General features: G+C 38.9%; 2 protein-coding genes and 1 pseudogene across 5 annotated transcripts; 1 reads left to right on the forward strand and 2 right to left on the reverse strand.

Moving 5' to 3' along the window:
• LOC131883460 (vitellogenin-2-like) overlaps positions 1-1246 on the reverse strand; it is an 8216-nt pseudogene extending 6970 nt beyond the window's left edge.
• A 4462-nt stretch (positions 1247-5708) lies between these two features.
• LOC131883231 (probable serine/threonine-protein kinase clkA) lies at positions 5709-8489 on the forward strand. 4 transcript variants are annotated; one of them, XM_059230650.1, is made up of 4 exons: positions 5709-6470; positions 6526-6729; positions 6861-6944; positions 7354-8489. In XM_059230650.1, the coding sequence occupies exons 3-4, from the start codon at positions 6872-6874 to the stop codon at positions 8391-8393; spliced, it is 1113 nt and encodes a 370-aa protein (XP_059086633.1). In that variant the 5' UTR covers positions 5709-6470; positions 6526-6729; positions 6861-6871; the 3' UTR covers positions 8394-8489. The 4 variants fall into 4 exon arrangements, with proteins under 4 accessions (XP_059086633.1, XP_059086634.1, XP_059086631.1 ...); XM_059230651.1 differs by having other exon boundaries at positions 6867-6944; XM_059230648.1 differs by having other exon boundaries at positions 5710-6470; positions 6526-6710; positions 6867-6944.
• A 5886-nt stretch (positions 8490-14375) lies between these two features.
• Positions 14376-15539, reverse strand: LOC131883310 (galactoside alpha-(1,2)-fucosyltransferase 1-like). Its single transcript, XM_059230755.1, has one exon. The coding sequence runs from the start codon at positions 15389-15391 to the stop codon at positions 14411-14413; it is 981 nt and encodes a 326-aa protein (XP_059086738.1). The 5' UTR covers positions 15392-15539; the 3' UTR covers positions 14376-14410.
• Positions 15540-16042: the final 503 nt, after the last annotated feature.

The raw sequence follows: 16042 nt of genomic DNA on the forward strand, positions 1-16042 counted from the left end.
CCAATGGGTTGAGAAACAATCGAGTTCTCAGTGTTGGCCTCACGGATGTAGAATTGCTCCTCACTTCCGCACACAATGTATCGGGTAGAGGACATATGCTATTTTGTACATAGAAGAGAAGAGAAACCACCAAATCAAATGAATGAATTACTCCAAGGACACAAATAACTCTTTTTATGTAAGTGCAATCGAATCAACCGTGGGATGATGCACTTACCGTGAACATATCCTTGCAATTAGACTTGGTCACATCACAAGAGCTCTTGAGTCCGATCCATTGTTGGAAAACGGGGCGCTCACGGCAGTTGTCAAAGTTCCTGGTCTTGATCACCTCGTAGTAGGTCTTACCACGGCAGGCTTCATCACCCTCGGATTTGGGTCCGGAAAGGATGCCCAACTCCCTGAGCTCTCTCTCCTCTTCAATCCATCTGCTCTCCATCTCGTTGACTTGGTACTTGGGCAAGGGGTTGACGCTGTAGATGGTCTCGCAGTCTCCAAGGATGGAGCTCTCCTCGGTGGTGAAGAAAGTGGGACGCTCATCCGCCATGATGCTCTTGGGGATTGCGTTGCTACCGATATCCTGGCGACGGGAGGCGCTCAAGTCCATCTGGAGTTGGGACAGCAGAGCCTTCTTGATGTTGGTCACCACGACGGGCTCATCACGCTCAACAAAGAGGTTCTCGACGACACCAGCCTTCAAGTGGACCATGAAGGCGGTCTCCAAAGGACGGCGGAACTCCTCAGGAAGCTCTTGGCTTCCTTCAGGGATCTGGGGACGTCCATGCACGATGGGCAAATCCTTGTTGACGACCACTAACTTTGAGTTCTCGAACTTGATGCGGAGCGAGTAGTCGGAGAAGACTTGGACCCTGATTATGGAGCTCAACTCCATGCCACCATATTGAGCACGGATCTCCTCCAGACCAGTGATCTGGGAGGTGGTCCACCGGAAGGTGAGCTCATGATTGGGGATCCAGCCATAATGGGCGGTAGAGTTGCACAAGGCAACACTCACTGTTGGTGGAAAGATAGGTACAATTGACGTAAACCCAGGACTTGAACACTTTAAATCCCGTAACAAGTTAAGTTTTCTCTCTCTCTCACACACACTCTCTCACTCTAACTATTAATGCTATTACTTACCAAATAGAGCCAAAGCAATGATAGACTTCATGATCAACACAAAAGTTGATCTCTATTGGACGAGTCTAATTGACTGACAACTTTTACTCATCTGGACCATCCTTTTATACCCAAATGGAGACATTCAATTCTTGATTCGTTGGCAAAAACTCGAGGCTCGAGACTATCAACGTGTCTCTTCTTGTCTGTATTCAATCATTTTATTTTCAATTCATTCATATTGTGTTTTACATGTTCCTCGAGAAATTTCATGTGATGGTTAAGAGCAGAGAAGAAAATAAGCTTGAATTAGTGTTCACCCTGACATATTATTGGTCTGCAATGGAAGATACGTACCTGGACATCAGTGAATAGAATCACTATTCTCTTTTTCTTGTTCTTGAATAGAGTTGGGAAAATATTTTCTACGTTCGTCCAACCAAAATACAACCATTGAATGAGCAGAATGATTATGTTGTGGGTCCTCAAAAGGTTAAACAGGTCAATATTAGGGATATAAAAACTCCGAACCAATGCAGAACGAAAATGAAACAATCCAAAGAGAAGGGCTGGGGGTGCATCCCAAAATAGTTTTTCCCAATTGCATAAGAAACAATTTTCAAAGGAATGAGTTTCCGACATCATCTAGTAAGGGAGCATGTAGAAAGTAAATCGTAACAATTGTCTGTTGTATGACAGAAATCGTTGTTCTACGTGTATAAGACAGGCTTTGTAATTTGAACTCGATTTCATAAGTGCCACATGATATCAAAACACGTAAAAATGTGCAAATGCTGAATTTGCAACTTTCATTTAAAATGAATCAAAGATCTTGTATGGAGATTGGAGTACTCGGTCGATAAAGATCACTTGCCAGAGTTGTGATGTCAATGTTACTAATAGCACGAGCGATTGAAGCAAAAAATCAATTATAATGGAACAACTGAGTATTTGTATCTTTGAACGCATTATTGTTTACATGTTCTCATATATTTGACGTGTTTGATTGCTCAATATTATGTTTATGTTTAAAACAGTAGCGATAACACATTGAGAAATGTATGGGGATGCTAAAGTCGAAAGATAGAATTGCTTTCCTTGTCCATGGACCCCAGTTTGAAACGGAATTCTTTAGGGGCTAAATCTAGGGATCTTAATTGCTCTCAAAACTGCTTGATTAGTTTAAAAATCCTTGGTTCCAAATCCCCATATGCAAATATTGTTGGAAGATAAATTCATCGGATTGGCTAAAATGGAAATAACCTTTTCGCAGAGAGGCGAAGCATCCATCTTGGAATAGCGCTTCCAATCATAATTGCCAAAGATTTAGTTTTTTTTTGTTCGTCATATCTGAATAGTCTTGCTCACTTGGGTACATATGATCATATATGGTCACATATATGGTCCTCGAATCTAGCATTGTTCTAAAAAAGATATTTTCAATTCGATGATATTCTACATAGTGATAACTAGAAGGCTTTAGACGTACTACACATCCCCCCTCCAACCTCTAAAAAGTAGAGATGCTGGGCTAACCTTCCACACTAAGTCTCACTTTACTCGTACAAGAAGCGGCCCAGGGTGAATCTGGGCGAGAGAGGGCGACTGGTTTAGATGCCGTCCAAAATCCGGTGGCTACGTCTATTGTCACGCAACCTCTCATTGCCACATCAAGCAGTTCATCAGATTTTGTTGTGTGATAATAAGTAACAGACCATTTAGATAATTCCACAAAGGCGCGCGCTCTAAGAGCTAGAGCACGATTTTCTAAAAAAAATTGACTGTGAATGAGCTTCCTACCAAATTGGCCTGTTCTTGGTGATCTTAGCAACTTGAACCACTTTTCTCCTTTTTTTTCTTCTTTCTTTGCGGACTTCCTTTCCGCTACTGTGATTGGAATCCCAGCAGTTCAAGACGAAAAAGCTTTTCATTTTACTTAACATTCATTTTTATGAATTACTTGATCGACCAACGAATTAGAGTGAGGGAAATGATTAGCCCCTTGGCTAGCCCTTAAATATAGGGTTAATAAGGAATTTTAGTCAAAAACTTGTTCTAGTCTGACTTAAAGGATGCTACTGGATCGGCACCTACATACGCTCTACGAATGTTTGAGGGCAGTAAATTGAACAATGAAGGAGCCTGAGAAAGAAGGGAGATGGACTTCATTGTTCTTACTAGCCAGGATTCTCAAAGGCTTGAGGTTGCTCTTAAAACACGTTAAACCTCTACGGTCACTGCAATTGACCCTAAATCCTAGGTTGGGACAAAGCTCATGAATGCTTTTGAAAGCGTACAATATCATATACCTTTAGTACCTTCTCTGAGTACTGTACAATCCCAACCTTTCTACCTTCAACTTTCAACTGGATATGCTCATCAAACTTTCCATTATTATGGAGAACACCCAAATTCTTCATGGGAAAGACCTGCTGAATGCCCTTACTTTCATCATCTAATGGTAGAGTGTCTAATGGTGTCGACCCAAAGGTTATTGAGCGGAATTTCATTCCATTCAGTGCCATGTTACTCGCAGCAACCCAAGAATAGATTTGGTCTAGGACCTCTACCAGACAACCGGACCGTATGAATGACCATTCCTACCACATCTAATAGTGGAGTGTCTAATGGCGTCGACCCANGGTAGAGTTGCACAGGGCAACACTCACTGTTGGTGGAAAGATAGGTACAATTGACGTAAGCCCGGGACTTGAACACCTTAAATCCCATAACAAGTTAAGCTGTCTCTCTCTCTCTCTTACTCTAGCTATTAATGCTGTTACTTACCAAATAGAGCCAAAGCAATGATAGACTTCATGGTCAACACAAAAGTTGATGCCTATTGGACGAGTCTAATTGACTGACAACTTTTACTCATCTAGACCATCCTTTTATACTCAAATGGAGACACTCAATTTTTGATTCGTTAACAGAAATTTGGGATTGAGACGTGTTTGTGGATTTTTGTTGCTCAGACCTGATTTCTTGGATTCGTACATTTTGTTTCCTTATCGTGAAGTTATGCTTCTATGTTGTAGTCACGAAGTTTTGCCATTGCTTAACTCTTCTGTTCGGTAACGTTTGTTCACATTTCAGACATGTTCTTTTAAATGTTGAACGCTTGTCACGTAGGATGAAGTCAAAATTGCAGTTATTTTTTACAAAGATTGTTATTGTGAAACGTTTTTATTAGTATAATGATCCCCCAAACTGATGCTTCATGTGCATAGAAAAAATCTTTGTCAAGGGACTTGTAGCTCATTGGATATAGATTTAATACAATACGTGTACATACTTTTTATAATGTCTAATGGGGTCCATTGTGGGATACAAACATGCAAGGATGTTATGTTAATCAGTTCTGGTTCAGGTAAATGATGAGCATCATATGATGGTCATTGCGGAGTTCCACAGATATATTGAAAGAGAATATTTAGCAGGGGTGACCTTACAGGTTAACATGAACTTCTTAGTAGATTGTAACATTTTAAACTACACCAAGCAGCTGGTGGTGGCTTTGCCTGGTGGTGGCTTATGGCATGTGGCGTAAATCTTGCCATGTTCCGAAATTGCCATGTAATTAGTACGAGGGACAAACAATGGAGTTACCTTTAAGTAGCTATTTTTGACGTATTAATCAATATGTTTTGGATGTTTTTGGTTTGCATTTAAATGCCTAGGTTTTTCTCCCCAAAAATGTGCTCCTTTTATTCTTTTAATTGCCCACAAATCACCGTAGTTGCCATTTGCCTGTTTATACTGATAAAAAGGCCAAACTCCCAATGAAGGACTCCCATTTTCAATTCCTAATACGTTCATCATATTTCTGTCGTTTGCTCTACCGAGTCTTACCTACTTTCGGTGGGCCTATTTTTGTCACCTTTACTTACAAAGCACCAGTCTAACAATTATGAAAAACCTACTTGATGATGAATGTATTTGTTTTTGCTCTAATAGACAGTATTCAAGTACAAGGTTTTAATGGACTAATAGTTAGAGCTGATACAAAATTCAAATATAATGAAATAAAATAATAATAATGTAATGAAATATTCAGCCACGCCTAAAGCTTTAGGGGTCATGAATGGGGAGGCCCTTAGTCCGACGTTAATGTTATCGGTATGTAATATTCCCCATGTAGTAGCTCAAATCGAGACTAAATTGCGTTTTTGTGTCGTAAAGAGATGTACACACGTAACTAAGTATTAGACGATCTTTTCTTTTCATTTCAATAGTACTGTTGATTACATTCCCTGTAGCGGGTTGAAAAGTCCGTGAAAAACAAACTAACAAAACTTAAAAAATACGCCACTGCATTTACGCTTTAAAAATGAATTGATCTTCCCCTCCGCGAAATAAAGTATCACCATCTTCGAAAAGGTATGGATTCCATTGCACTGAATCAGGTCAAAGTCTTCTAAAAGAGTAACCGATTTGAAACAGCAAAATCAGTCAAAGGAAGATATCATTCATGCAGAACAAAGAACAAGTGTCTTAGGAATCTTGCTAACATTAACATTGAATAGCCCTAAGCAGCTTCTTCTGAATGAAACAAATAAAAGTCCCCTCCAAGTGCTATCTATGACAGAGAACCACGACCATGAAAAGATGACTATCTCTTCGAGTCCTGACTGGGATTTACAAGAATTCTCCGAAAAATCAAGCATCCATCATTGAGCTCCATCACCAATATCCAAATAGTACGCGTATTAGTAACACTTCTGGACAAAGAGCATATCAAGCCCACTCGTGTGGGCTAATAGTCAAAGCACAAAGAGACTCTCCCAACACCAGTTTTTAAGCATGAATACGGAGTCTAAGCTGTGTTGCTGGCTGTGGGACGTTTGAATGGCTATCTAGTATTACTATCTACTACATTTCACGATTGTACGACACAAATTATTCTTCAGCTGTGTTGTTGCCCACGAGTTCTTCATAGTGCCCAGCCAGTGCATCCAACTATCCCTCCATCCATCCATCACACCCTCAAGGAGTAAAAGAGGATTGACTTGGTTTGGGTGTTGTTAATAAGCCAGCGCTTGATTTAAGTAACCAAGATGCGTCACTCTGCGAAAGAACCGTTTTGAGCTTGATCGTTGCGCTCTAGTCAACCCCAACAAAACAAGAGGCGGCGTACGGCCTCCAGCAGACGGAAGAATGCCTTTTGGGTAAAATGGAGTTGTTGGTATCTTTGTCGTTTTTTACCGTTAAATGATAAAGAGTTATCTCAAAGATATTAATATGCCGGAACCGAGGTTTTAATTGAAAATAGATTTGCCTCCCAATGATTATCATGGGCAGGCACCCAGTGGGCCAGGTTTCATGCGTTGGATTCAGCCCATGTGACGGTAAGTAGTCACAAAGATGCGTCAACGGCTAAAAAACACGTGCTCGTTTGCGTAGGTCTGGGTTACCTTTGACTGAGGTCCATTGGAGAACCTGGGATGAGCTGGTGTTGATCCTACCGATGTCTCCTCGTCGTCTTTTGAAACAGAGACAGAGGCGGTGGCAATGGTTGACCTAATCTCCTGAAAGCCCGCATTATTCGTCTGGTGCTCAGCGATCCTCTCCGACCACACGATTGATTGGTAGGACATAAAACACAAGGTTTGCTTTTGATCGGTAGTTCATTTGAATAGACCCTCTGAGGTGGAAAGGTCGACATCTATCCATTGAAAAGTCATCCTTGGAGTTGTTGAATAGAACAAGATATCAGTATTTTATTCTTATTTGTTCAAACACAGCCAAGATGTCCATGTGGGAACTTTCAATCATGAGGATGATCTTCGTCGTTTTAATTCTGGCCGTGGGAATTAGAGGAGGTAAGACTTACCCAAATTCGTTCATACATATTGTCATAATCTCAACTAAGTCTCAATCGTGCCAATCTAAGTACGCACATTTTAGCGTCTTTTGATGAGAACACCTGCCTTTGAACGACCGCCTTGCACTTGATTTTCTGACGTTAGGTCATCTCAAAACGAGAGCCTTACTGTACTGCATGTATTTTCGGTCTTTAATATAGTCATTAAATTCCAAGAACCTATTAAGCATATTTCTTGGGACTCGTCAAAGACTACATGAACCCCTACAATGAGACCTCTAGAGGTGGATTAACTCTTAACGATTCCTAAGTTCTAAACAAAAACATACCTTGTCATTCTTTGTGATACAAGAGATCAGTAAATGGGATGTGAAAAACATTCATTTTCTGTACTTATTTTTTACCAGACGATGCGGATAATGATGCCGTGGTGGTCCACAACCGAGCTTTAACCAAGGACTCCAACGACCCGCAAACCCGCATCTTCACAGACAACAAGGAGTTGAACGCAGGCATTGGAGGTGCCATCATCGGTGCCGGTGGCGCTCTTTTGGTTTCACATCTTCTCAACCAAAACAAGAGAAAGAATTGCCATAACCGAATTCGTCGGGACGATTCTGGAGTGGAAACTCGTCTTTTTGGTCTAGGCGGTAACAACAACAATAACTATAATTGTCCTCCTCCTTACTATCCTCCCCAGCAGCCCCACTATCCTCCCCGTCAACCCCATTACCCTCCACAACCTTACCATCCTCCCCAAACCACGCCCTACTATCCTCCTCAATACCCTTCAGCCTATAATGGTTACCAACCCACTCCTTCTTATGGACACAGAGGATCTGGAAGTAATGTTGGACATTCGGGAAGCTCTCGACACCCGTCCAACAACTACAATACACCCACATCTGGCTATACTCCATCTCTTAACATTCATGGTAGACCGACAAGCTCCAACAACCTTCACTCAAGTAACAACAACAATAACTTCAACAACCGACCCAACTACAACACTCACCGTCCATCCAACAACTATAACACCCCATCCAACAACTATAACACCCCATCCAATAACTACAACACACCTTCCAACAACTACAACCGACCTTCCAACAACTACAACCGACCCTCCAACAACTACAACAACCCGTCCAACAACTACCCAACACCTGGTTATAATCAGCCACAGTTCAACAACCACCGCCACCCAGGCTTTGTTCGAGATAGCTCCCCCGTGTACTCTCCCACTGCCAATCGGCATGATAATAACTTCCAAGGGCAAAATGGCAACCTTGATTTCCTAAGACCGCGCTCGGCCTTGCCCGATGACACTCCGGTCTTTGCCTCGTTGGAAAGTGAGGATAACAATAACACACCGGCAGTTCGAACCGCAAGCTCCGCTTCATCCTCAGACAAGAAGTCTAGTGGCCACGTCAGATTTGGAGATTAAATGGAATAGTACCATCCTAATTTAATTTAATATCTAATCTGTAACTTATGAAAATCCTCGAGAATATAGCCCAAGTCAATTTAAATACGTCTAAGACTTATTCAGTTTCTTGCCTGATGCTCATTGTAATAGTTCTCTTAACGTGGATTACAATCAAAATATTTATTGCGCCAAGAGTCTTCTCCAAAAGTGAAAATTGCTTCTATCAAGAGCAAACGGATTTCAATTGGTTCGGAAAAATAAAAATCAAATCGCTCAACGTTGGTTATTCTCTCTCGCGTAGCTCTAAAAATTCCGTTAGAAATCATCATAACTTTTTGATTATTCAAACAGAAACCTTTGCACCAGCTGTTGAAATGATAAACCTGGGTAGAATTAGCCATTTCAGAACGATCTATTCAATTCTTCAGGGCCAGTTTTCCTCAAACTTGTATCGCGTTGGCATGAGAATTTAAGCTTATATTAATATTATTAGCGCAATAATTGCCACGTATTTAAAGAAAAAAAAATCATCGCTATTTGGCAAAGTGGGCCTCTGCTTAGATTCGTTACAATGCAAGCTATGCCCCAAAATTTGCTCAATACACAGTGAAAGCAAAGCTGGTGGTTTCAAATAAAAATGTACGGGATCAAAAAGTTATTTCCAAGGCATATCTTGTCTTTTCAATGAAACGACAAGAAATGACATTTGCCCATTTTCTTTAGGATTTCTTTAAAAGTTAAAAATAGCAAAAAAAGTTACTTGAAACACAAAAGATGTAAAATTCCCTTTCATTTTCCTAAAGTGTGAAAAGCTACACTATCCTATCACTATCCTATCATTATCCTAAAAATTTTGAACGATACATGTGACAGTTAAATTTTCAAATTTGTCACCTTTTGCAATAAGTATTTTCTACGTGCTAGCGATGTTTTTATTCAGCGTTAATTTTTTTTGTCAAAATTCAAGATTAGGCTTGATTAAAGTTGCGATTGACAAGCATGGCATCACAATTGTGAAACATTGACTTTAAGTAAGTTTTAAGTTATATTGCAGATTATTCTTAGGCTTTTCTACCTGCTTCAAAAAAGTGAAATATCAAATATTTTTAATCATTCTTGGGGGGCATAGAAAAGGCATATTATATTTATTGGCAATTGCGTTAAGTTATAACCGGAGCAATATGTAGTCAAATTTGATGCAAATGCAATCTTGGAAAGCGTGATATCTTATTGTTTGCTCAATGGACTTGGATAGAATTATAGTTGGAAACGCAACTAAGGTTTCTCCCAACATCTAATGATTACTTTTTTTAAAATATGATCTCTTTATAGGTTTTCAGTGGATTTATATACTAATCTGAGGTACTTTCCGAGATAGTATTTTACAAAAGTTGTTCCTTTTGTTTCAATAACAACGAAAACCGTTACTGGAAGTGTCGGCATTTGCACAAAAACTTTATCAGTGCTGTGGGTACCATCCTGAGCACTCAAACACATATACTTTGGGTTGTTTGTTAGGTCTAAGATAAGAAGAAAGTCCGTTATCAAATTTCACTTTTAAACCTAACAATGAACCTGGTCTTTCGTTTCTTTAAACTGACTACAAACAATTAACAGGTGTAGAGCAAAGCAATAAAAACAATTCATTTAATGATTCGGATTAAAAGTGAATGCAAATCTTTAGAAGCGTGGGATGTAAGTTTAAAACAATGTTGTTGGCGTTCTTTCACTTTTCAATGTTCCCTATAGAGGTTTTCGGCGTAAAAAAGATTCATCTCAATGTTTGAGTTGCACGCATTTTGGGTAACTAGATGAATGAAGTTTTAAAAACTGCTGACACATCGATTGTCTAGTCAAGAGAATAGCGATTTTGGATATATTCAACAACATGCAAACCCGCAAGCCCATATTGCCATTAAATATGAGCAGTCGGCAGCATTCCTCTACTAGTAGACTTCCTTATTAGAATCGTTTTCCAGTTTGCTTCCTCTTCAGATTATGAGGCTCCTGGGCTGTGAAAGAAACGGGAAGATTCTGATCGAGCTCATTCCCCGTAAAATTGCTGAATCTACCGAAATTATTTCAGTGTGTGATCTTCATTATCTAAAACTAGATTTCTTACGCTTCAATAGAATAGCTTGGTTAGAAATGGATAGTAGATCCCCAAATGAATCGCAAGCAAAGACAACTAATACTTGCGGATGGCCAAAATATGCAAAAAAAACTTAGAACTCCTTTGCATGAACATGCCATAGTGAGTATGACAATCAAAATAATTACAACAGCCATAGAGGTATTTAGAGCACCCTTGCGTTGAGTTCTACATGACAAGCAAGGTTTTCTTTCCTGGCAGAGGTTAGGCAAAGAACAAATAATTTCCGTTAAATGTTATCAAACAAACAGAAATAGGCTATTTTACTCGATATGCATACAATTTGAAAAAGTATGCGCAGAATTAACCTTGAAAAAATGGAAAGAACCTTCAGACTCAACAGAGTTGGATGAGAATCTGCCCTCACAAGCACATTAATCCTATATTCCTAGAATTTTTTCCACTATTGAAATATTTTACCTCCCTGAAAATTCTGAGTTTGGGCAATTTGAAATACTAATCAATTGTATACTGAGACAACTGATACAACTGAATCGTCTTGGTCTCTAACTGGCCCAAGCATTTCCCCTCTATCTTTTGGTTGCCTAGTTGTCAAAATTTGCTTAAAAACACTATCAACATCCGTAAGATGGTAATAAAGCTACTTGAAGGCATAACACAGATAAAACACTATTGGCCTTCTCTACTATGGAGAGAGCCTTCAAATCTGGGCGACGAGTCCGAACAACAGTTGTTTTTTTCTGCAGAAGCACATTCCTTGTCTGACAAATCAGAAAAAAATTAGCAACAGAAAGTTTTTAAACTGTAATTTTATTTCCAGATTTTAGGGAAAACTTCTTGATTGGTAAATCAACATCTATCATTTGTTCGTCGGTATGTTCTTTTCTTTAACATCTTGTTCAAAGCCCGTTTACACAATCTAAAGTTATGTAAATCAACGCAAACTGTGCATACTCCAAAAAGGAAAACAGGAAAGCTCTAAATCACCTTTTTTCTGATGGACTTTCTTCTTCTTTTATGACCATATCCTTACTGATTCATCTTTTGCTCTCTTCAGCTAGAGATGGGTAATCAATGAAAATCATTTCTGACAACTTCGGTAAGAATGGTTGGAGAAAGTGGAAGAAATGTTGCCCCTTCATTTTCATTTTAATCATTTTTTCAAAAGAAAATTCCCTAACATTTTCAAATGTTTTTCACTCCTACTCTAACCTTGACATGCTGGGAAGGAAAATTTGCATCCAAATGCGAGATAACAAACAATTAATGTTTTGACAAAAAAAAAATATTTTTTGTCAAATTTAGTGAAAACTATTTTGGCCATTTTGCTTCAAAAAAACCTTTGTCACGAATTTTAATCATGAAATAACCTAAAACCGATGATTTTCGGGTAAATTGAAAGGCTTGTGTCATGTTTAGACAAAATTTAGGAGAAATACAGGGTGGAAAGAAATTGAGGGCTACCTTGGCTCTTTAAGACATTGTTTGTCCCCGCTCAAAGATTGGCTTGACCTTGAACCCCAAGCTTTCATTAAGAGGGACTGTTGAACACATGGATAGCGTTATACTACAAATGAGTTAATTTTAGCCTAAAGGCAATTGGTAACCCTGCCACCGTTTTCAACAAACAATGTTCGAAAATGCAAGTGAGCACAGTCTTGAAGTCAGAACCAAATTTAAGGGCCTCCTGAACACCAGCAAGAGAGAAATGTAAGTTCGTGAGCCTTTAGGTGATAATCCTTGAACCATTGGTGAGTGGAGCACTTTATGAAAGAACGGCGAATCCCTATAACAGGACAAACCGAGGGCAAAGATCTGGGAATACAAGTCAGTTTCAGAGGGCCAAATGTCAGAGGTTTGACAATCTTCCTTGGACTTAAGTTGGATCATTCCTGGCATAGTGTTGGGTTTTTCAATAGTTCCTTTCAATGAAAGTTTGAGACTCAATATGATCAAGCAATTTTTTGAGGGCGGGAGAAAGATTTTCACAAGGCACAAATAGGGCGCTTTATCTATTTCCGCCCTGTACAGTACATTCCATATGTGGCTTTTAAGCAATATTTTTCCCTCAAGGCCAAAGTGCAAGAAGATCGTGAAACAATAATCAAGCCATTTTTACCTTGAAAGCCACCATAATGCATGAATAATCAAACAAATCAAAAACCTTTTTTCAACTTTTTAAACCTTTTTTTGACGTTTTCGCAACTTATTTCGACTGATTTTTTTTCAACCTAAATTTTTTTTTTTTGACCAAAATCACAAATTATTTTTCCGACCCTAACACAACTATACCTCAAAAAGAATGTAAATCCCAGATTTTCTCTGTTCTAAAGAACAATGGTAATTAAGGTTTCATTCTTGCAATTAGACAGATTTCAATTTGTATTGAATGTTATGGTATACAACTTAACCCATTTGGACCTTGAAGTTCTATTTTGGACGCTTTTGTGAACTAAGAGATTTGGGTTTTGGATTGGAGAAGGATTATTGGATAGGGACGCTTGGTGGGAAAAATTGGGAACTTTATCCTCATAAGCCAAATGGTTTTGCCTCTTAAGTTGGGATTTGTTTGTCAAAGCAAGCAATGGTCAGCTTTGAGCCTTGTCAAAGTCTGAGTCAAAGGTTGTGAGCTCTTCAAACTCAGCCATAGTAGAAGAAGAAGAAAAATGGATGTGCTAGCACTAGGTTGGTAAGCTTTTGTTGCAAACTCTAAATTTGATGCCTTCATTGGGCTGATATTTTATTGTCTATAACTTTTGACACACATTCGATTGAGAAAAAAACATTGGGTCACTTGTTTCCAGTTCAAAGAGACAAACTTAACTGAAGGTGAAATAATTTGCTTGATCGTGGCAAAAGTTGCCCATTTCCTACGTACCTACTCTTTTCAGCGATGACGTCGTCCTTGGGTTGGATCAAACCCAAGAAAGCATGTTTGTTTGATTGACTTGACTGCACCTCTCTTTTGGTGACTTCCCCAAACATTACAAAAAATATAACTAAAAATCCTAGATTAAGCAAAAGGGACTTCAATCTGAAATATTCGTCATCAACCAGCAATAAGTGTTTCGTCACTAGAGTGTTTTGAAGCTTAAAAAGCGATTAAATATATATCTTCACAAAGTGGGAATGTTAAAAAAACACATGAGTGAGTCTAACATGTGCAGGGCGTTAAACACTCCTTATTGAAAAGAAACGGATAATAGTTACAATTACTTTGGCCAAAAGGAGTAATTCTTTACAAATTCATCACTAGTCAAAAATATAGAATGGTGTCATGCGTTACATTACTTTTCCTGAGATTTAGATGACCAATTTTTAATGTTTTTCACTCTATCACGACCAACATGGGTTTTTATCAAAGTGTTTTATTTTTTGTTTCAAACTGCTTTATGTGTTCTACTATTGAGCCTTGATATTGTTTATTTGCTTAGCACTGCATTACTCCCATTCTTCGCTATGGTTATTTGACAAAATTTTTGCCAAGCCATTGGAATAGCTTACTAGGAAAATCAAGTATTTCAAAAATTTGAATAACTTCATGTCTATAACGGTATCAATTTTATTGGGATAACATGCCGAATGACTTCTTAAAATTTAAAACTTGGGAGGCGAACGACATACGTAAAAAGTCAAAGTCGATATTTATTAGAAACATTTGTTTTGTAGCATTGGTAAAGTTGATTTTAGCGATTTTTTTAATCAACCCTAATAAAACTGAAAAACTGATTTTGTTTGAAAGTAACAAGAAAAAGCGTTTTATGTTAAGATTGCCTAGATAATTTAAGTTCCTTTTCCGAAAAAAGGAACGAATGAACATAATTTCGTAACTTCTGCCCAGATTATAGAATTGAAAAGTTGGAATAATCGAACCGAATGCAACGAAATCGCCATCGTCATTTCATAATGTTATTTCATAAAATTAGTTATAGGCATCAGGAACAATAGCACCGTACTCAGTGTATATCTCTCCACCCGCCAAAAACGCGGCCCAATGACCAAACGTTCCATGAGTGGTGATGGTATGATTGCAATTGGAAAGGACGGCAAAATCTTTGCCAATGCAATCTACGTCATCCGGATCTCCACAACCAACGAAAAAAATGTCTTTCTCTTCTTTCAAGTTCTTCTGTCCCCATTTCATGTCGTCAGAAACGTAGATAAACACCGGATTGTCGTACTCTTCTTTTAAGTATTCCATAGCATCTTGAAAGTAATCCTCATAGAGATTATCCAGGCCTAGGCGCTTCTTCCGGAATTCCAGATAATCTGTTCTTCGATTATGGACGCCCACGAATGTGATTTCCCCCTTCACATCAGCTTTCTTTGCCACTTTCCTGAGGGTATTTTCGGCATGGTTTTGAAATTGAGGTCGAAACTTCAAGGCATGAAGGCTTTCTTCGCGATATTGGCGATAATACTTTCTTCCACCCTTAACTTCGTGACGCATGAAGTTCTTTTTGTTCACGAATATCTCAATGGCTTTGCCTTTTTTCCATTCAGGAGCTCCGAGATCTTCTATGTTACTCTCATATTTTTCGAACGGAAACGTCCTCCAATCGCACAAACCATCCTCGAGAGTGGGAAAGTTGATATTCTGGAAGTAGCGGTCCAAAACTTCATGGGATTCCTTCTCGAAATAGACATCTTGATCATGGTCAAGATGAACCCAGAGGAGATTCAAATAGGCTGAGATCTTGTTTCCAAGTCGTCCTCCTGGGAAGAAGGTCACAATCGATCTTGAGTTGGGGAACTTCTTGGGATCGTAACGTAGACATTGACCTTTCTGGCACTCGCTTTTTCGGTCGAGTTCGCAAAAGTTTTTGTGCACTTCAATAGTCTGTGTGGCTTGTGTAACGACTGAGAGAGCTGCTGTTAAAATCAGAGCCATTGACCAGGGCATGTTGACGAAGTGAATGTGTTATATCAGAATGAATGCACTCAGATCACAACCATCGTGGACAAAATCGATTAATTTGGATTTCGGATTCAATCCCTACAAAATGTAGAGCTCACTTGTTCCAAATCCTGAGAAATTTATTTTACCTGACGAGAAGTGTGATTGCACAGCATGTTTGAAATTATTCGAGGTTGCGGTATATTAAAACCAGATGTTTCGCCGGAATTCTTCACACTTTTGCGTTCAACATTTGGGATTACATTAGCAGGAATTTAACCAAAGCAAGAGACTGTTTTCTCCCCTATCACCTTGAACATTCATTATCTTTCCTCCTTTTAAGTTGTACTAGGTGTTAGCTTTCTTTTATAATGCTATTTTAATCTGCTAAATCCTGGCCACAAAGCCACTGTCTGATTGATATTTAGAAGACTTTATGGCACATTCCAGACATAAATGGATATTCATGATTATGAATAATCCTTGGTTTAAATGGTCTAGTGCAAACTTTATTAATACAGTCATTGTTGATTGTATTCAATAGTCCTGATGACATGAGAGTACTATTGAAACACAAAGCCAGCTCAAAGTACGAAATGCAGTTCGTTCTATGCTTCTTTCCATCAAACAATCCACATTCAACGTTTGTCAAAATAG

This window comes from Tigriopus californicus, chromosome 7 (genome assembly GCF_007210705.1).
Source record: "Tigriopus californicus strain San Diego chromosome 7, Tcal_SD_v2.1, whole genome shotgun sequence".
NCBI classification, from domain to species: domain Eukaryota; kingdom Metazoa; phylum Arthropoda; class Copepoda; order Harpacticoida; family Harpacticidae; genus Tigriopus; species Tigriopus californicus.

What these genes read in the sequence shown, in the direction of transcription:
- LOC131883231 (XM_059230650.1), top strand. Translation starts at nt 6,872, where the DNA reads ATGTCCATGTGGGAACTTTCAATCATGAGGATGATCTTCGTCGTTTTA. An exon ending in GGCCGTGGGAATTAGAGGAG is followed by an intron (nt 6,945 to 7,353) that starts GTAAGACTTACC and finishes ATTTTTTACCAG; the next exon opens with ACGATGCGGATAATGATGCC.
- LOC131883310 (XM_059230755.1), bottom strand. Translation starts at nt 15,391, where the DNA reads ATGCCCTGGTCAATGGCTCTGATTTTAACAGCAGCTCTCTCAGTCGTT.